General features: G+C 46.7%; 1 protein-coding gene across 1 annotated transcript in view; it reads right to left on the bottom strand.

Moving 5' to 3' along the window:
- Window positions 1-15327: 15327 nt before the first annotated feature.
- LOC143989567 (uncharacterized) overlaps window positions 15328-17287 on the bottom strand; it is a 28060-nt gene continuing 26100 nt past the window's right edge. The window contains exon 9 of the mRNA XM_077489749.1: window positions 15328-16827. Within this exon, the coding sequence (XP_077345875.1) occupies window positions 15668-16827 (1160 nt within the window). The 3' untranslated portion in view covers window positions 15328-15667. The remainder of the gene's footprint in view (window positions 16828-17287) is intronic.

Here is a 17287-nt window from a genome sequence, read left to right as displayed (position 1 = left end):
TAGAGGGCACTGACACCTCACCCGCACCGTGATAGAGAGCACTGACACCACACCAGCACCCGGATAGAGAGCACTGACACCACACCAGCACCGTGATAGAGAGCACTGACAGCACACCCGCACCGTGATAGAGAGCAATGACACCACACTAGCACCGTGATAGAGAGCACTGACACCACACCAGCACAGATAGAGGGCACTGACACCTCACCCGCACCGTGATAGAGAGCACTGACACCACACCAGCACCCGGATAGAGAGCACTGACACCACACCAGCACCGTGATAGAGAGCACTGACAGCACACCCGCACCGTGATAGAGAGCACTGACACCACACCCGCACCGTGATAGAGAGCACTGAGACCACACCAGCACCGTGATAGAAGGCATGAAACACCACACCAGCACCGTGATAGAGAGCACTGAGACCACACCAGCACTGTGATAGAGAGCACTGATACCAGCACCAAGATAGAGAGAGACCACTGACACCAGCACCGAGATAGAGAGCACTGATACCAGCAACTCGCTGCGGGACCCATAAATATGACACCGCTCAACCTCTTCAAACAGGGGGTTAGGGGCATATAGTACAGTGTGCTTTTTTTGTACAAGGAAGTGATCCAAAGGTAGAAAAAAGGTCTGTATGCTCGATTAAATAAATTGTTTATAGAGTTATGCATATACATGGTCTACTGGTCACGTGTTGAATTCCTTCGAGATCCATGCCTCATTCATTTTTATAAATGTGAGGTAGTTAACACTGTCGTGAGCTAGGCATGTGCGCTTATCCGTCACGATCCCCCCTGCTGCACTGAACGTCCTTTCGGACAAGACACTGGAAGAGGGGCAAGCCAACAGTTCCATTGCAAATTGGGCAAGCTCTGCCCAGAGATCAAGCCTGCCCACCCAGTAGTCCAGGGGTTCATCACTCCTCGGAGCGTCCACATCGGCCGTTAACCCGATGTAGTAGGACACCTGTCGGTCTAGGCGTTCCCTGATGCTGGATCCGGATGACACCTGTCGATGGGTCGGCTGAAAGAATGACCTCATATCAGAAGTCACCAACACATCTTCAAACCGCCCTCTTCTGGCAGGCGCTGTTGGATTGGTACACGCAACTCTTTCTCTGGGAGTGGGAATTCCTCCTCTGCCAGCGCACGCAAAAGCAGAATGAAGCATTTCTCAAAGAAAGGCCTGGAAGTGCTCCATTCTGACAGCCTTCTGTGACGGTGGTAACATTTCTGCCATTTTGTGTTTGTACCGGGGGGTCTAAGTCAGGGCTCGACAAAACCCGGGCGCCAGGTCGCATTGGCGACTAGAAATAGCGACCTCGCGCCTGGGGCAGCACAGCTGGGGGTATCCTGTCTCTGTGGACCCCCCCAGCGTGATCTCGTCGGGCTGTTCCGCCGGCGGCCGAAAATTTAGGCCGCGGCTTTGAGGCCTTCTGCGGTCCTATGATTCCTTATGGAATCTGGCGCCCTCTTATGGTCGCTGTTGGTATGACAAACCAGCAATGCTAATTTCCTCTGCAAAGTTTCCTCTGCCTGTTTTATATTACCTGCCTCTTCTTCCCTTTATTTAGAACCCCCTAAACATTATATATATTTTTTATTCTAACACCCTAGAGAATAAAATGGTGGTTGTTGCAATACTGTCTGTCACACCGTATTTGTGCAGCGGACTTACAAGCACACTTTTGTTGGGAAAAATAATTTAGTTAATAAAAAAATAAGACAACAGTAAAGTTAGCCCAATTATTTTTTATATTGTGAAAGATAATGTTACGCCGAGTAAATTGATACCCAACATGTCACGCTTCAAAATTGCACCCGCTCATGGAATGGCGACAAACTTTTACCCTTTAAAATCTCCATAGGCGACGTTTAAAAAAATTCTACAGGTTGCACGTTTTGAGTTACAGAGGAGGTCTGGGGCTAGAATTATTGCTCTCGCTCTACCGATCACGGCGCTACCTCCTATGTGTGGTTCGAACACCGATTTTATATGCGAGCAGGACAGGGCGCGTTTAAAAATTATTATTTTTTCTGCTTATTTTAACTTTTTTTTTTTCCCACTGTTCTTTTAAAAAAAATGTTGTGTCACTTTTATTCTTATTACAAGGAATGTAAAAATCCCTTGTAATAGAAAAAGCATGACAGGTCCTCTTAAATATGAGATCTGGGGTCAGAGAGACCTCGGATCTCATATTTACACTAAAATGCAATTGAAAAAAAAATTGTCATTTGAAAAAAATAAATAAAATGTCCCTCTAAGAGCTATGGGCAATGACTTGGAGACGGGGGGGGGGGGGGGGGGCGGCGACGGCGCTGCTATCTTCCCCTCACTCGTCTCCATGTCAGGCCAGGGACAGGTCCGGATCGCCGTCACGGACCTGGCTCCTAACTTTTTAAGCTGGCTCCTAGATTCCAAGCAAATTTGTCAACCCCTGGTCTAAGTACGTTGCAAACCAGTACTGGTCCTTGACCTTTATGATTTTTATACGGGGGTCCCTGTTAAAACAGTGGAGCATGAAGGCCCCCATTTGCACTAAACTGAAAGCGGTGTGGTGGCCTGGCTCCTGCTCATCATCAAGGATAGTAATGGCCGAACGGTTCACCCGGCGGTTGTTTCGTGGCGAATTTCGGCTGTTCGCGGCATTTCCGCCATTCGCCCGGTGGACTTCCGTGTTTTCTGTGTAAAAGAACTTTGACCTATGATGACACATCCAACATGGGGTACAGGACAGCCAACTGAGACATTACAGCACATGGACACTTGGACATTCCCCCTAACTTATAAATAGACCAGATCCGGCGGCCATTTTACATTCTTTCTTCTGTCACTATAGGGAGAGGTTGCTGTGTGGAGCATGGAGAGATTGCAGTGACCCAAATCGCTAGCTATTTGGTACACAAAAGTTCTTTTCAGGACTGGTATAGGTGTTAGGTGTAGTTCCTGATATAGGTTTGAGGCAGTGCTGTGCTAGTGATTGTTGCAGCAGCCTGAGTGTCTTTTGTCAGTTTAGAGAAAGGGACAGGACGGTGTGTGCTGCAGGGACAGTCAGTTTAGTCATTAGCTGTTACTATCAGGTCCACAAAAGTGCTATTCAAGTTATTGTTCCAGCAGCCTCTGTTTTGTCAGTTTATATAGGGACAGGCAGGAAGCTGTGTGTGAGGCAGTGAGGGTCAGTTTAATCAGTAGCTGTTACTATATTAGGTCCACAAAGGTTCTTTTCAGGACTGGAATCAGTGGTATGGTAATAGGCTTGTACACGTATAATATTCTTTCTTCCAAATATAGAAAGAATATTATACTTGACTGCTGCCCTTCTGCTGCAGTCTGCTAATCAGTCACAACCTACTTGTTCCACAAAGGTCCTTATAAGGACTGGTAACCTGGTGTAAGGTGCTACAGTACATAGGGTTGAGTGAGGTACAGTCTGTTATTCTATAAGGACTGGTATAGGTCCACAATACATAGGGTTGAGGTGCACTACTGCTGACCGCTGCCCTATACCGCAGCAGTCCTTCATCAGTATAGGGACTGACGTACAGTCTGCTAATCAGTCACACACAACCTACTAGTTCCACAAAGGTCCTTATAAGGACTGGTAACCTGGTGTAGGGTGCTACAGTACATAGGGTTGAGTGAGGTACAGTCTGCTATTCTGTAAGGACTGGTATAGGTCCACAATACATAGGGTTGAGGTGCACTATTGGTGACCGCTGCCCTATACTGCAGCAGTCCTTCATCAGTATAGGGACTGAGAGTTTTGTCACAGGGTCATTTAAAAAATGACAGGCAGAGGAAGAGGCAAGCCCTTCCGCAGAGGTGGTAGGGGTAGGGCAGGAGCAACAGGCTTGAGCCAAAGTGGGAAGTTGCAGAAGGTGCGTTCAATTACTTTAAAGGACACACCAGACTTGGTTGAGTGGCTCACTCAGCCTTACTCTTCTGCACCCTCCTCATCCTCTCGATCTGCACCCTCTTCTTCACTCTCTGCTATGTGCACCCCCAAAGACACTACCACCAACAACACCACCACCACCACCTACCTTCCGCTTGAGTCACAGGAATTATTTTCCGATCCATATCAAGACATTTCTGATGCGCAGCCACTCTTGATATTGGATCAGGAAGAGGAGGTAGCAACAACCGCCACTCAGCAGTCTGACGACAGTACCCAGATCAGCCCAAGGAGGAGGTTGGTCTCCGGTGTTGCTGCCTACTCCGAGATCTCTACTTATAGCGGTGGGGAAGGTGACGTCGATGATGACGTGTCTAGTGATGTCATGTGGGTGCCCACAAGAGAGGAAGAGGAGGGGAGTTCAGAGGGAGATATGGACCAGTAGATAGGGAGGAGAAGCAGGAATAACTTACATTGCACAGGAGGGACAAAGCAGACTGCAAATGTATCAGGAGCGAGTCATCGACCATGTACGGTCACATCTGGCGCTCCCAGGACACCAGCACATGGCTCCGCAGTGTGGGCTTTTTTTAACGTGTCCGCTGCTGACAATAGCGTTGCCATCTGCAATCTTTGCAGTCAACGCCTTAAGAAGGCACATGAGCAGCCATCACCGAGCCCATTGGGAGCAACGGAACACACAAAGCCACACTCCAGGCTCTCACCGTCCAGCCTCGTCTTCTACTTCTCCTCTCTCCTCACAATTGTCCTCCACTCCACCTTCCATCATGCCAAGCTCACGTTTTTCTGCAAAAAGGCAGGCTTCCGTGGGCCTAATGTTCGAGCGTAAAAAAATTATGACGCCGGATAACCCTCTTGCCCAACGGTTGATGGCTGGCTTGTCAGAACTGATAGCCCGCCAACTACTGCCATATAAACTGGTGAACTCAGAGGCCTTTCGAAAATTTGTGGCCATTGGAACACCACAATGGAAGGTCCCAGGAAGGAAGTATTTCTCACAGAAGGGCATCCCAGAGCTATATGGCCATGTTCAGCGGCAAGTGAATGTATCTCTGGCACATAGTGTCGGTGCCAAGATACATCTGACCACAGACATGTGGTCTAGCAAACACAGGCAGGAAAGGTATATCACTTTTACTGCCCACTGGGTGAACCTTCTGACGGCCGTCAAGCATGTAACCCGTGGCACCCGTGTAGATTTGGTTTTACCGCCTCGGATTGCATGCAGGCCTGGCTCTTCTTCTCCTCCTCCTCCTCCATCCTCCTCCCTTTCCTCCTCAGCTGACTCCTCCTTTTCCGCTGCTAGCGTCTCTTTCGCTGCGCCGCTCCAAGCTCCCCAGAACCTATTCGACATGCCAAGTGAGATGTTGCCATGCCGTGCTGCGTCTGTTGTGCCTGGAAGCCAAGAGCCACACTGGCCCAGCACTCCTTTCAGCTTTGCGTTCACAGGCAGATCAGTGGCTAACACCGCTCAATTTGACAGTTGGTAAAGTGATGTGTGACAACGGTGCCAATCTGCTTAGCGCATTGAAACAGGGCAAAATCACGCACGTGCCATGCATGGCACACGTCTTAAACTTGGTTGTGCAGCGATTCGTTGTCAAATACCCTGGGTTCCAGGACATCTTGCGGCAGGCAGGGAAAATCTCGGCCCATTTCAGAAGATCTTACACGGCCATGGCTCGCCTTGCTGACATTCAGCGGCGACACAATCTGCCGGTCAGACGTCTTATTTCCGATTGCCCGATGCGATGGAACTCAACCTTCTATATGCTTGATAGGCTGCTCCAGCAGAAACGTGCAGTTAACGTCTACCTGTATGAACTCTGCGGCAGAACAGGTTCTGGGGAGCTGTTTTTTTTTTTCACCGCGCCAGTGGCTGCTCATGTGCGACACATGCAGACTTCTGCGACCATTTGAGGAGATCACCAAACTGGTCAGTCGCAGCCATGGCGCCATCAGTGACATGGTACCTTATGCCTTCTTTATGGAGCGTGCATTTCTGGGACCCCTGTTGTTGTGCGTGGATGGGGAGAGAAGAATGAAGAGGACGACATTATCCTGGATGATGAGCAGGAGCCAGGCCACCACATCGCTTCCAGTTTAGTGCAAATGGGGGCCTTCATGCTCCAGTGTTTTAATAGGGACCCCGTATAAAAAGCATAAGGGTCAAGGAACAGTACTGGGTGGCAACGTACTTAGACCCCCGGTAAAAACACAAAATGGCGGAAATGCTACCGCCGTCACAGAGGGCTGGCAGAATGCAGCACTTCCAGGCCTTGCTTCGAGAAATGCTGCATTCTGCTTTTGCGTGCGCTGGCAGAGCAGCAATTCCCACTCCCAGAGAAGGAGTTGCGGGTACCAATCCAACAGCGCCTGCAAGAAGAGGCCGGTTTGAAGATGTGTTGGTGACTTCGGATATGAGGTCAATCTTTCAGCCGACCCATCGACAGGTGTCATCCGGATCCAGCATCAGGGAACGCCTAGACCGCCAGGTGTCCGACTACATCGGGTTAACGGCCGATGTGGACGCTCTGAGGAGTGATGAACCCCTGGACTACTGGGTGGGCAGGCTTGACCTCTGGCCAGAGCTTGCCCAATTTGCATTCGAACTGTTGGCTTGCCCCTCGTCCAGTGTCCTGTCCGAAAGGACGTTCAGCGCAGCAGGGGGGATCGTGACTGATAAGCGTACTCGCCTAGCTCACGACAGTGTTAACTACCTAACATTTCTAAAAATGGATGAGGCATGGATCTCGGAGGAATTCAACACATGTGACCAGTAGACCATGTATATGTTTATAAACAATTTTTTTAATCGAGCATACAGACCTTCTTTCTTCATTTGGCTCACTTCCTTGTCCAAAAAAAGCACACCGTACTATATGCCCGTACCCTCCTCTTTGAAGAGGTTGACCGGTGTCATATTTCTACTGGGGCTGCTTATTATGAGTGGCTCCCACCATCCCTGTGCTGTACTGACTTCCTCCTGGGGCTGCTTATTATGAGGGGCTCCCACCATCCCTGTGCTGTGCTGACTTCCTCCTGGGGCTGTACCTCTGCTGTGCATATTATGAGGGGCTCCCACCATCCCTGTGTTATGCTTATTATGAGGGGCTCCCACCATCCCTGTGCTGTGCTGACTTCCTCCTGGGGCTGCTTATTATGAGGGGCTCCCACCATCCCTGTGCTATGCTGACATCCTCTTGGGGCTGCTTATTATGAGGGGCTCCCACCATCCCTGTGCTATGCTGACATCCTCCTGGGGCTGCTTATTATGAGGGGCTCCCACCATCCCTGTGCTGTGCTGACTTCCTCCTGGAGCTGTACCTCTGCTGTGCATGTTATGAGGGGCTCCCACCATCCCTGTGCTATGCTCATTATGAGGGACTCCCACCATCCCTGTGCTATGCTGACTTCCTCCTGGGGCTGCTTACGGTGCAGGTGTCAGTGCTGTATATCACGGTGCTGATGTCAGTACTCTCTATCACGGTGCTGCTCTCAGTGCTGTATATCATGGTGCTGGTGTTAGTGCTTTATGTCCCGCTGCTGATGTCAGTGCTCTCTATCACAGTGCTGGTGTCAGATGACTCTATCAAGGTGCAGGTGTCATTGCTGTATGTCACGCTGCTGATGTCACTGCTCTCTATCACGGTGCTGCTGTCAGTGCTGTATATCACGGTGCTGGTGTTAGTGCTTTATGTCACGCTGCTGATGTCAGTGCTCTCTATCACTGTGCTGGTGTCAGATGACTCTATCACGGTGCAGGTGTCATTGCTGTATGTCACGCTGCTGATGTCAGTGCTCTCTTTCATGGTGCTGCTGTCAGTGCTGTATATCACGGTGCTGGTGTTAGTGCTTTATGTCACGCTGCCGATGTCAGTGCTCTCTATCACGGTGCTGGTGTCAGATGACTATCACAGTGCAGGTGTCATTGCTGTATGTCACGGTGCTGCTGTCAGTGCTGTATATCACGGTGCTGGTGTTAGTGCTTTATGTCACGCCGCTGATGTCAGTGCTCTCTATCACTGTGCTGTTGTCAGATCACTCTATCACGGTGCAGGTGTCATTGCTGTATGTCACGCTGCTGATGTCAGTGCTCTCTATCACGGTGCTGCTGTCAGTGCTGTATATCACGGTGCTGGTGTTAGTGCTTTATGTCACGCTGCCGATGTCAGTGCTCTCTATCACGGTGCTGGTGTCAGATGACTATCACAGTGCAGGTGTCATTGCTGTATGTCACGGTGCTGCTGTCAGTGCTGTATATCACGGTGCTGGTGTTAGTGCTTTATGTCACGCCGCTGATGTCAGTGCTCTCTATCACTGTGCTGTTGTCAGATCACTCTATCACGGTGCAGGTGTCATTGCTGTATGTCACGCCGCTGATGTCAGTGCTCTCTATCACGGTGCTGGTGTCAGATGACTCTATCACGGTGCAGGTGTCATTGCTGTATGTCACGCTGCTGGTGATCATCTCCTGCACCCTCTTCTTTGCCTACCCTGACCTTCCCTCTCCTCCATTGCCTTCATGTGCTCCACAGTCCTGAATTGTCACAACAATTTCCCATATAAAAAAAGAATGCTTGTAGTTGTCGATCCCAGATTCACCTCATACATGTGTTATGTCATTGGCCATGTGGTGGGACTATGTTTGCACAGCTAGTAATTATTTTGTGGCTGCAAATTTGACCTGTAGGTTTGCAAAGTTTGCCTCCCATTGAAGTCAATGGGGCCCGCCGCGAACGTTCCGGTTCGCGAACTATCGGCCGCGTTCGCGAAACGTCCCATCGGAAGTTCGTCCATCACTATTTACTAGTGTTTGATGGTGGGACTACTTTATATTCTGGGTATAATAGTACTCAGCACAGTGACTTAGGCCCCTTTCACACTTGTGCGACCTGAAAGTTGCATGATTTTGATGTGACTTTAAGCAACGCCTATGTAATCTTGAGGTCTATGGACGCAGGAGTCGCAGGGAAAGGCGTACAAAATTAGTACAGGGACTACGTTGAAGTCAGTGTTACTTGAAGTCACACAGATATGAATGGTACCCATTGAAAATCATGGGGCATGACTTGTCATGCGACTCTGATGTCCAAAGTCACAAAAGTGTGACTCAGCCCGACTTTGTGAGCGATTTCAGAAATATCAGTGCACCTTTCTGCACACATGTCTAGTGAAATCACATAGGTCCACACTGTCCCTGATTTGGAACAAAGTCCCTCTGTCCCTCTTTCCTCCCCATTTGTCCTTCATTTTGTTCTGATCTGTATAGTTGTATATAAAATGCACTTTTTATCTTTTCAAAAAGAGTTTCCCAGCACTAAATCTTTCATCTAATTTCTAAATTGCTTTGTTTGTAAATTTCCAAAGCCAATCTAAAGGAATATTATTGTTAAAAAAAAAGCACTTGGAGGTTTAACTAATATTTTTTTATTTGGAATAATTCTTCTTTAAGAAGGTGTTTTAGGAGGTGTGTCCTATACCTAGATACTTTTGCTAATAGGTGTCCCTTATACTCATCTCCAAAAGTTGGGAGGTAAGAAATCGTCCCCCTGAAGTTGCCCATAGTGCAGGAACTACTTTTGGGAATCATTGTGGCGTCGCACCAATTCGGACAGTTCTATTGCTGTCAATAGGCGCTGATTTGGCCTGCAATTTGACATGTCAGCTCAGAGCTATGTGAAGATGGGTGAAGTTGCATAGATATGAATGGAAATCATGGGGGACAACTTTTCATGTGACTCTGAGGTCCAAAACTGCAAAAAAAGTCCCCAAGTGTTAAATGTACCGTATTTATCGGCATATAACACACGCCGGCGTATAACACGCACCCCAAGTTTAGGGGGGAAATTTAAGGAAAAAAACTTTTAGGAGGGAGGTTTAAGGGGAAAATAAACCTTACATTTATATGCCCATCAGTGTCCATCTGCAGCCTTGTCAGTGTCATCTGCAGCCTTGTCCACCATTGCAGCCTTGTCATGCAGCCGTGTCCATTATGTCATTTTTTCACATCATTCTGTTCTGTGACATCATAATGGGCGGGGACATCATCCGGTGATGTCCCTATATAAGTCGCCGCAGGCCACGTCCCTGTCATTGTGAGCGGACACAGCGACGAGGCAACATCTCCAGAAGAGAAGAACAGTAGGCCAGAAGACAGCGGCGACAGAAGACCGGGCCACCACTTGTAAAAGAGCTAGAAGAAGGCGCGGTGGCCCGGCAAGAAGAACCGAGGAGGGGGACAAGACCCTCGAAGAGGGGGACAAGACCCCCAAAGTCGGAAGAAGAGGGCGGCAGCGGCGAAGAAGAAGAAAGCTAGCAGAAGATAGCAGAGGAGTCCGGCGAGAAGACCCCCGAAGACGGAAGACCCCTGGAGCTGTGCAATAAACTATTTTACCCTTGTGTGTTGTGTTTTTTTTTTTACAGGTGAATGGGTAGGGGTACATTGTACCCCCTACTCATTCACATAGGGTGGGGATCCGGGGGCCCCCTTATTAAAGGGGGCTCCTAGATTCCGATAAGCCCTCCGCCCGCAGACCCCGACAACCAATGGCCAGGGTTGTCGGGAAGAGGCCCTTGTCCTCATCAACATGGGGACAAGGTGCATTGGGGTGGGGGGGGTCGCACGGTCCCCCCCCCTTCCAAGGCACCCCATGTTGAGGGCACGTGGCCTCGCTCGCTCGTCTACACCCCCTTTACTGGCCGGCCGGGTAGCGTGCTCGGATAAGGGTCTGATATGGACGTAGGGGGGACCCCTATGCCGATTTTTTGGCATGGGGTTCCTCTTTAAGTTCATACCAGGTGACGTGGCCAGCGATGCCTCCTTCGCTCGCCCCGGCCTTCTGGAGACGCGCTCAAAATGAGCGGACTTTTCTCCGCGCTGGAAAAGTCCGCTCATTTTAAAAGTACGGCGGACTAGCACACACACGGCCGTACTGTCCGCCGAAATGCAAGTCCGCCGGGCATATTGGAGTGCAAAAATACCTTCTTAGTACGCCGGACTTTTGGGTAAAAAAAAGTCCGCCGGAGCCTACACACGGGCGATTTTCCGGCGGACTTGAGTTTGCCAGACTTTTCCACCACATTGTTTGATCGTGTGTACGAGGCATTAGAGGTCCTTTTCTTTAATATAGCCCCTCCCCAGCCCCACCCAACAATCTGTTCATCTGATCTGCAATAGTCTGAACCCAATAGCCTGGCAAACAACATACTGTTTAATGATCAGGATCTTTGTTGCCCTATTGTACTTCCAATAAATGACTCCCATACCACCAGTATCTGTCTATGCTTGCCTGTACTCCTGCCCCCATCCACGCTGTTTTAGTTGTTCCCCTGGCAGATATGGGAGACATCCTAATCCAGCAATACCACTCCTTAGGTGATATCCCCAACTTCATGAAACTTGGTATATTTGTTGGGATGTATCAACTGCAGACTAGCCTCTGCCACTCTTCCCTCTACCTCACCTTCTAACTGTAACCAAGCTACCCACCTCCTCCCTCCTCTATACTGGCCCCAGCCAGCACCTGACATGTAGGGGCCACACTCCTATCCAAGTTGTTGTCAGTTGAGTCTTTAGATCCAGGCTCTTCCAATCAAGCAACTTACCTGCACAGCAGTATTTACCCTCTAATGCAGGGGTCTTCAAACTATGGCCCTCCAGTTGTTCAGGAACTACAATTCCCATCATGCCTAGTCATGTCTGTGAATGTCAGAGTTTTACAATGCCTCATGGGATGTGTAGTTCCACAACAGCTGGAGTTCCATAGTTTGAGGATCCCTGCTCTAATGGTTGTTCTAGGAAGGTATATAGGGAGCAGGTTGTTTCCCCTGGGTCACTTCATCACACTTGTAGGACGTTACCCACTAATGTAATTGGGATTATCAAAAAATTATTTTAAATGTTTGTTCATTTTTAATGTATTTAGTTCTATTCTGAGCATTCTTTGTTTGCTCTAAACTGTGTGAGAAGGTAATAAGAAGTCCTGAGTACTCACAATGTTCCTGGGATACGGCAGCTAGAACAGTTCTTCTTGTGTCCTGTTATCATTATTATCACTCTATACCCAATGATTACAATGAACTGAACTGCCCAGGGTTCAGTGACTTTCAAAGAAGTACGAACATCCAACAATCTATGGGAGCTGAATCTGTAAAATTATAAATGCCCATTTTCTGGGCTAATAGGAAAGGAGATATCAAAACTAGCACGAGGGAGGGGAAGATTGGGCACTGGTCTGGAAGCATGCAGTAATATAATTTTTTTTTTACATTTCCGGGAGTACTATTTTTTTTTAGCACTGACATTTACAAAGGAAAAAGTGTTTTAAAGGGGATAGTGGTGACGTCTTCGCCCAGATATGGCCATGTGGTCATACTTTTTATTATATTACCTGACCAGTAATTTCCAACCACGTCAGTGAATGGGCCGGGTGACCTCAGCGGTTGGTAAGGGTGCAATGGATGCAAGCAGCTTTTGTGTTCTAAGCAACTAGTGACAGTTGGAAGCTGTCATGATCCTCCACATCTAACACCATAAACGTTTATCTCTTCTAGTGATTATATGACTGACATTGTTCTAATACTCTACTCTATACACAGGACTGTGTATGACATGTTCCTGACCACCGCACTCTATACACAAGACTGTATATGACATGTTCCTGACCACCGCACTCTATACACAGGACTGTATATGACATGTTCCTGACCACCGCACTCTATGCACAGGACTGTATATGACATGTTCCTGACCACCGCACTCTATACACAGGACTGTATATGACATGTTCCTGACCACCGCACTCTATACACAAGACTGTATATGACATGTTCCTGACCAACGCACTCTATACACATGACTGTATACAACATGTTCCTGACCACCGCACTCTATACACAAGACTGTATATGACATGTTCCTGACCACCGCACTCTATACACAAGACTGTATATGACATGTTCCTGACCACCGCACTCTCTGCACAGGACTGTATATGACATGTTCCTGACCACTGTACTCTGGGCCATTATTTATGGTTATCTCTAAACTGATGACCTGTAAAGGATGTAAAGTATCACCTATGAGCAATTTTGAGTCCCAAAGATTTTCATTATTGTACCGACACACACAACTTTTTTTCCGTTCAATAGATATTTTTATTATAATTTTACTTATATCAAGATCAAAGTCATAGAATCAGGAAATAGTAAAGGAAGAAATCCAATTACCATATTTATCGGCGTATAACACGCACTTTTCTCCCTTAAAAAATCAGGGGAAAATTGTGGGTGTGTGTTATACGCCGATCCCCCATAGTTTCTCTGCCATTCTCTGTGGGTTTCGGCTATTTTCGTCCGCACTCGGTGGCTTTCGGAAAGCCCAAAGCCGCAGAGAACGGCTGAGTGTGGCCGAAAATAGCCGAGTGCAGCCGAAAATATCCGAGAATGGCCGAGTGCGCCCGAAAATAGCCGAAAGCCACCAAGAACGGCCGAGAGCTACCGAGCGCTGCCGAGATACACAGGACATACGCTCTGTATATCGGCGGCGACATTTTTAAAAGGCAAGCTGGCAAAAACACTGTGACAAGGCTTCAAATGACTGACAAGGCTAAATGGAAGGCTGCAAATGACTGACAAGGCTGCAATGGAAGGCTGCAAATGACTGACAAGGCTGCAACTGACACTGACAAGGCTGCATTAATGGGCATTTAAATGTGTTTTTTTCCTTATACTTCCTTCCTAAAAGTTTTTTTCTTTAAAATTCCCTCCTAAACTTAGTGTGTTGGCGTGTTATATGCTGATAAATACGGTAGTCAGGAAAATGATGTGTCGGGAATGTGGAGGCGGGGTCATTATTAATTTGTGTACAATACACAACATGTTACATTATTATAACAAAGTATTGTAGAAAAGATCACACCATAGAAAATGGGGAAAGTAGAAAATAAACCCGGATATGAAGGTGACATTTGTGTATGAGGAACACCTTAACAATTACCATCACTTTATTCTCCAGGGCCTCTGCTTTCAGAACATATATGTTTGGGGGTTTTATCTAATCTTTAGGCCCAAAATCTTCATTTTACCATGTGTGCAAAAACAATGGAAAACCAGCTCTGGCAGTGAAAGGGTTAATGTAAGCTAGATGGGATCACTCTGATGTGGTCACACTCTAAACATTAGAGCTCCCCCTAGGTGCAGCCTGGTAATAACATTGCTAGGAGGTCTATTCATTTATCTGCTACATACTTCCCATCTTTATATAAACGTCTCCTGACATTTAGGGGTCTATTCATAAATAATTTACATAATTCACCCAATGAAAATACATGTACATTCATTCTGTGTGAATGGGGGGGAAATGGAATTGAATTGGCTATTTGCTGGTTGAATAATTTCCTTTGATTTAAAATAGAAAATACTACATTTGCCACTAGCTGGAGATAATTGCTATTATACTTAGCGCCATCTAAAGGCCAAACATAGTATTTCTAATTTTAATTCAATGGTTAGTCTAATAGTGTTGGCTTATTTAAGTTGTATCCTTCAGTGTGTTCTGTACTGATAAGTGTATGAGTATGATCTCAGGTATTAGTATGAAGACATGTCTGATGAAGGAGACTAAGAGGTCTATTTTTCAAAAAATGTATTGGACTAATGTGACAATCATTCATCCAGCTGTTACAATTTCTGGCTGTGATTTAAACTGGTTGTATAGTACATTTCTTTGACTTTTACCTACAGGAAAGCCTATAATAAGGCTTACCTGTCGGTAAAAAAAAAAAATCTCCTAAACCTGTATGGTTTAGGAGATATTCCCCTCGCAATGCGCTGCTGACTGCAGCAGCGCATGCGCATAGGGGATTCTCGGCTGAAAGTCTGGCACACGCCAGACCCTGCCGGAAAGAAATCTCCCGTGTGACGATACTGCGGCTTTGGCAACTCACAGCACTGGAGCCGCGATACCCGGAAGAAACACAGAGGGAACATGTCAGCTCCCTCGGCGTGGATCGGGCCAGATGTCGGGGCCTCGTTCTAAGGTATTTCATAATGAGCTAGTATGCGGTGCATACTAGCTCATTATGCCTTTTCCTTTGCAGGTCAGGAAGAAAAAAAAAAACTTCAGCAGGTATACAACCGCTTTAAACACAGTGGTTTCCTATGATCATCAGCTTCATCTAGTGGCCATAATCTCGTATTTTTTCTGAAATACCTCAATTAGCGCAATACTGCATTATGGTCATTAGATGGAGCCAAGAAAATCAGTGTATGAAATAAAATACAGCCAATATTCATCATAGCTGGACAAATGTTGGTCATAACAGTGCAACTATTTTATTTTTAAATAAACCTCTAAGTGTTTGAAATCTTACACCATAAAATGTACTCAGCCAATGAGAGGTAATGACTCCATTTTTTATTATTCTACTGCTATTAATGGCCAACACGGTACAACACTTCATCCATGTCTTTGGTGATCTCTGATCTCCTTATGAACTGTTTCTTACATGATGAAGATCAGCCATGGAGTATATCTGAGGTGTATATCAGGGTGTGCTTCTTCCCCACATGAGAGCTGTGATGTCCAGCAACATTCATATAGAAGACATTTCCCCCACAAGACAGGACTTCAGTGAGAACATTTCCCTCACTCAGGACAGAAATACGGCTTCCCCCTTGTGTGAGATCTCTGATGTGTGTAAAGAATGGACTTATCTGAAAAACATTTCCCGCACTAGGGACAGGAATACAGCTTCTCCCCCCTGTGAGATCTCTGATGTTTGTAAAGATCGGACTTCTGTGCAAAACATTTCCCACACTCAGGACAGGAATACGGCTTCTCCCCCGTGTGAAATCTCTGATGTCTGGAAAGATTGCACTTGACTGAGAAACATTTCCTGCACTCAGGACAGGAATACGACTTCTGCCCCGTGTGAGATCTCTGATGTATGTCAAGACTGGACTTCACTGAAAAACATTTCCCACACTCAGGACAGGAATATGGCTTCGCTCCGGTGTGAGATCTCTGATGTGTTTCAAGATTGGACTTTAATGAAAAACATTTCCCGCACTCAGGACAGGAATATGGCTTTTCACCTGTGTGAGACCTCTGATGTCTGTAAAGACTGGAATTCACAGAAAAACATTTCCCACACTCAGGACATGAATATGGCTTCGCCCCGGTGTGAGATCTCTGATGTGTTTCAAGATTGGACTTCAATGAAAAACATTTCCCACACTCAGGACAGGAATATGGCATCTCCCCTGTGTGAGATCTCTGATGTCTGTAAAGACTGCACCTCACTGAAAAATATTTCCCACACTCAGGACAGGAATACGGTTTCTCTCCTGTGTGAGTTTTTTTATGCCTATTAAGTTCAGATGTAAAACGGAAACACTTCCCACATTCAGGACAGGAATACGTTTTTTCTCCTGTGTGAGATCTCTGATGTGTGTAAAGTTTGGATTTATCTGAAAACAATTTCCCGCACTCAGGACAGGAATACGGCTTCTCACCCGTGTGAGATCTCTGATGTGTGTAAACATGGGACTTCCGTGAGAAACATTTCCCACACTCAGGACAGGAATACGGCTTCTCTCCTGTGTGAGATCTTATATGCACATTGAGCTGGGATTTATAACGGAAACACTTCCCGCACTCAGTACAGGAAAAGCTCTTCTCTGTTGGAAGGACGGCCCCGTCCCTCACAGTCTGAGGTTCCTCAGGATAAGAGGAATACGATGGTCCATCTACACTGTGTGGTGCCGGATGGACATTTGAGGTAGTCGGGTTTTCTCCTGGACTATACTGTGTGATGTCCTCATCTTCTACTTTATAGTCTGGAGACAAAGTGAGACAATCCTCTGAGGTTTTCCTCATATCCCGTCCATCTACTAAAATAGAAATACAAAGATTATTACTAGACATGAGCTGATTGGTTCCCCTAAAACAGGACTCCGCCCACATCAGGCAGCTTTTTCTCTGAGGATCTTACAATTCCCCCCTCAAGGTAACTAGTAAATGGGTCCTCTGTAGGGTGGCAACTAATGATTATTTTCAGAATTGATTAGTTGGCCGATTATTGCTTCAATTAATCGATTCATTTGATAAAAACCTCAAAAAAAGGTTGGTGTATAATTGAGTTAATATTCTTGAATATCTATATACAGCGGTAAATATAAATATCCAGATATATAGTTGGATATTTAATCCACTCTGAGAATAACAGACGGATAGATGTATTATTAGAGGGAGAATCTGCTACATATCAGAATCAGAGATCAACATTATTAAAATGTAAAAAAGATGTAAAACGCTGTTTTGCAGATGATCAGACAAAAGTGTAATATAATA

This window comes from Lithobates pipiens, unplaced genomic scaffold (assembly GCF_037356315.1).
Source record: "Lithobates pipiens isolate NorthernLeopardFrog02 unplaced genomic scaffold, aLitPip1_a1.2 Scaffold_18, whole genome shotgun sequence".
Classification (NCBI taxonomy): Eukaryota; Metazoa; Chordata; class Amphibia; order Anura; family Ranidae; genus Lithobates; species Lithobates pipiens.
Note: the sequence above shows the minus strand (reverse complement) of the source record. Positions and strands in the feature narration are given on the sequence as shown.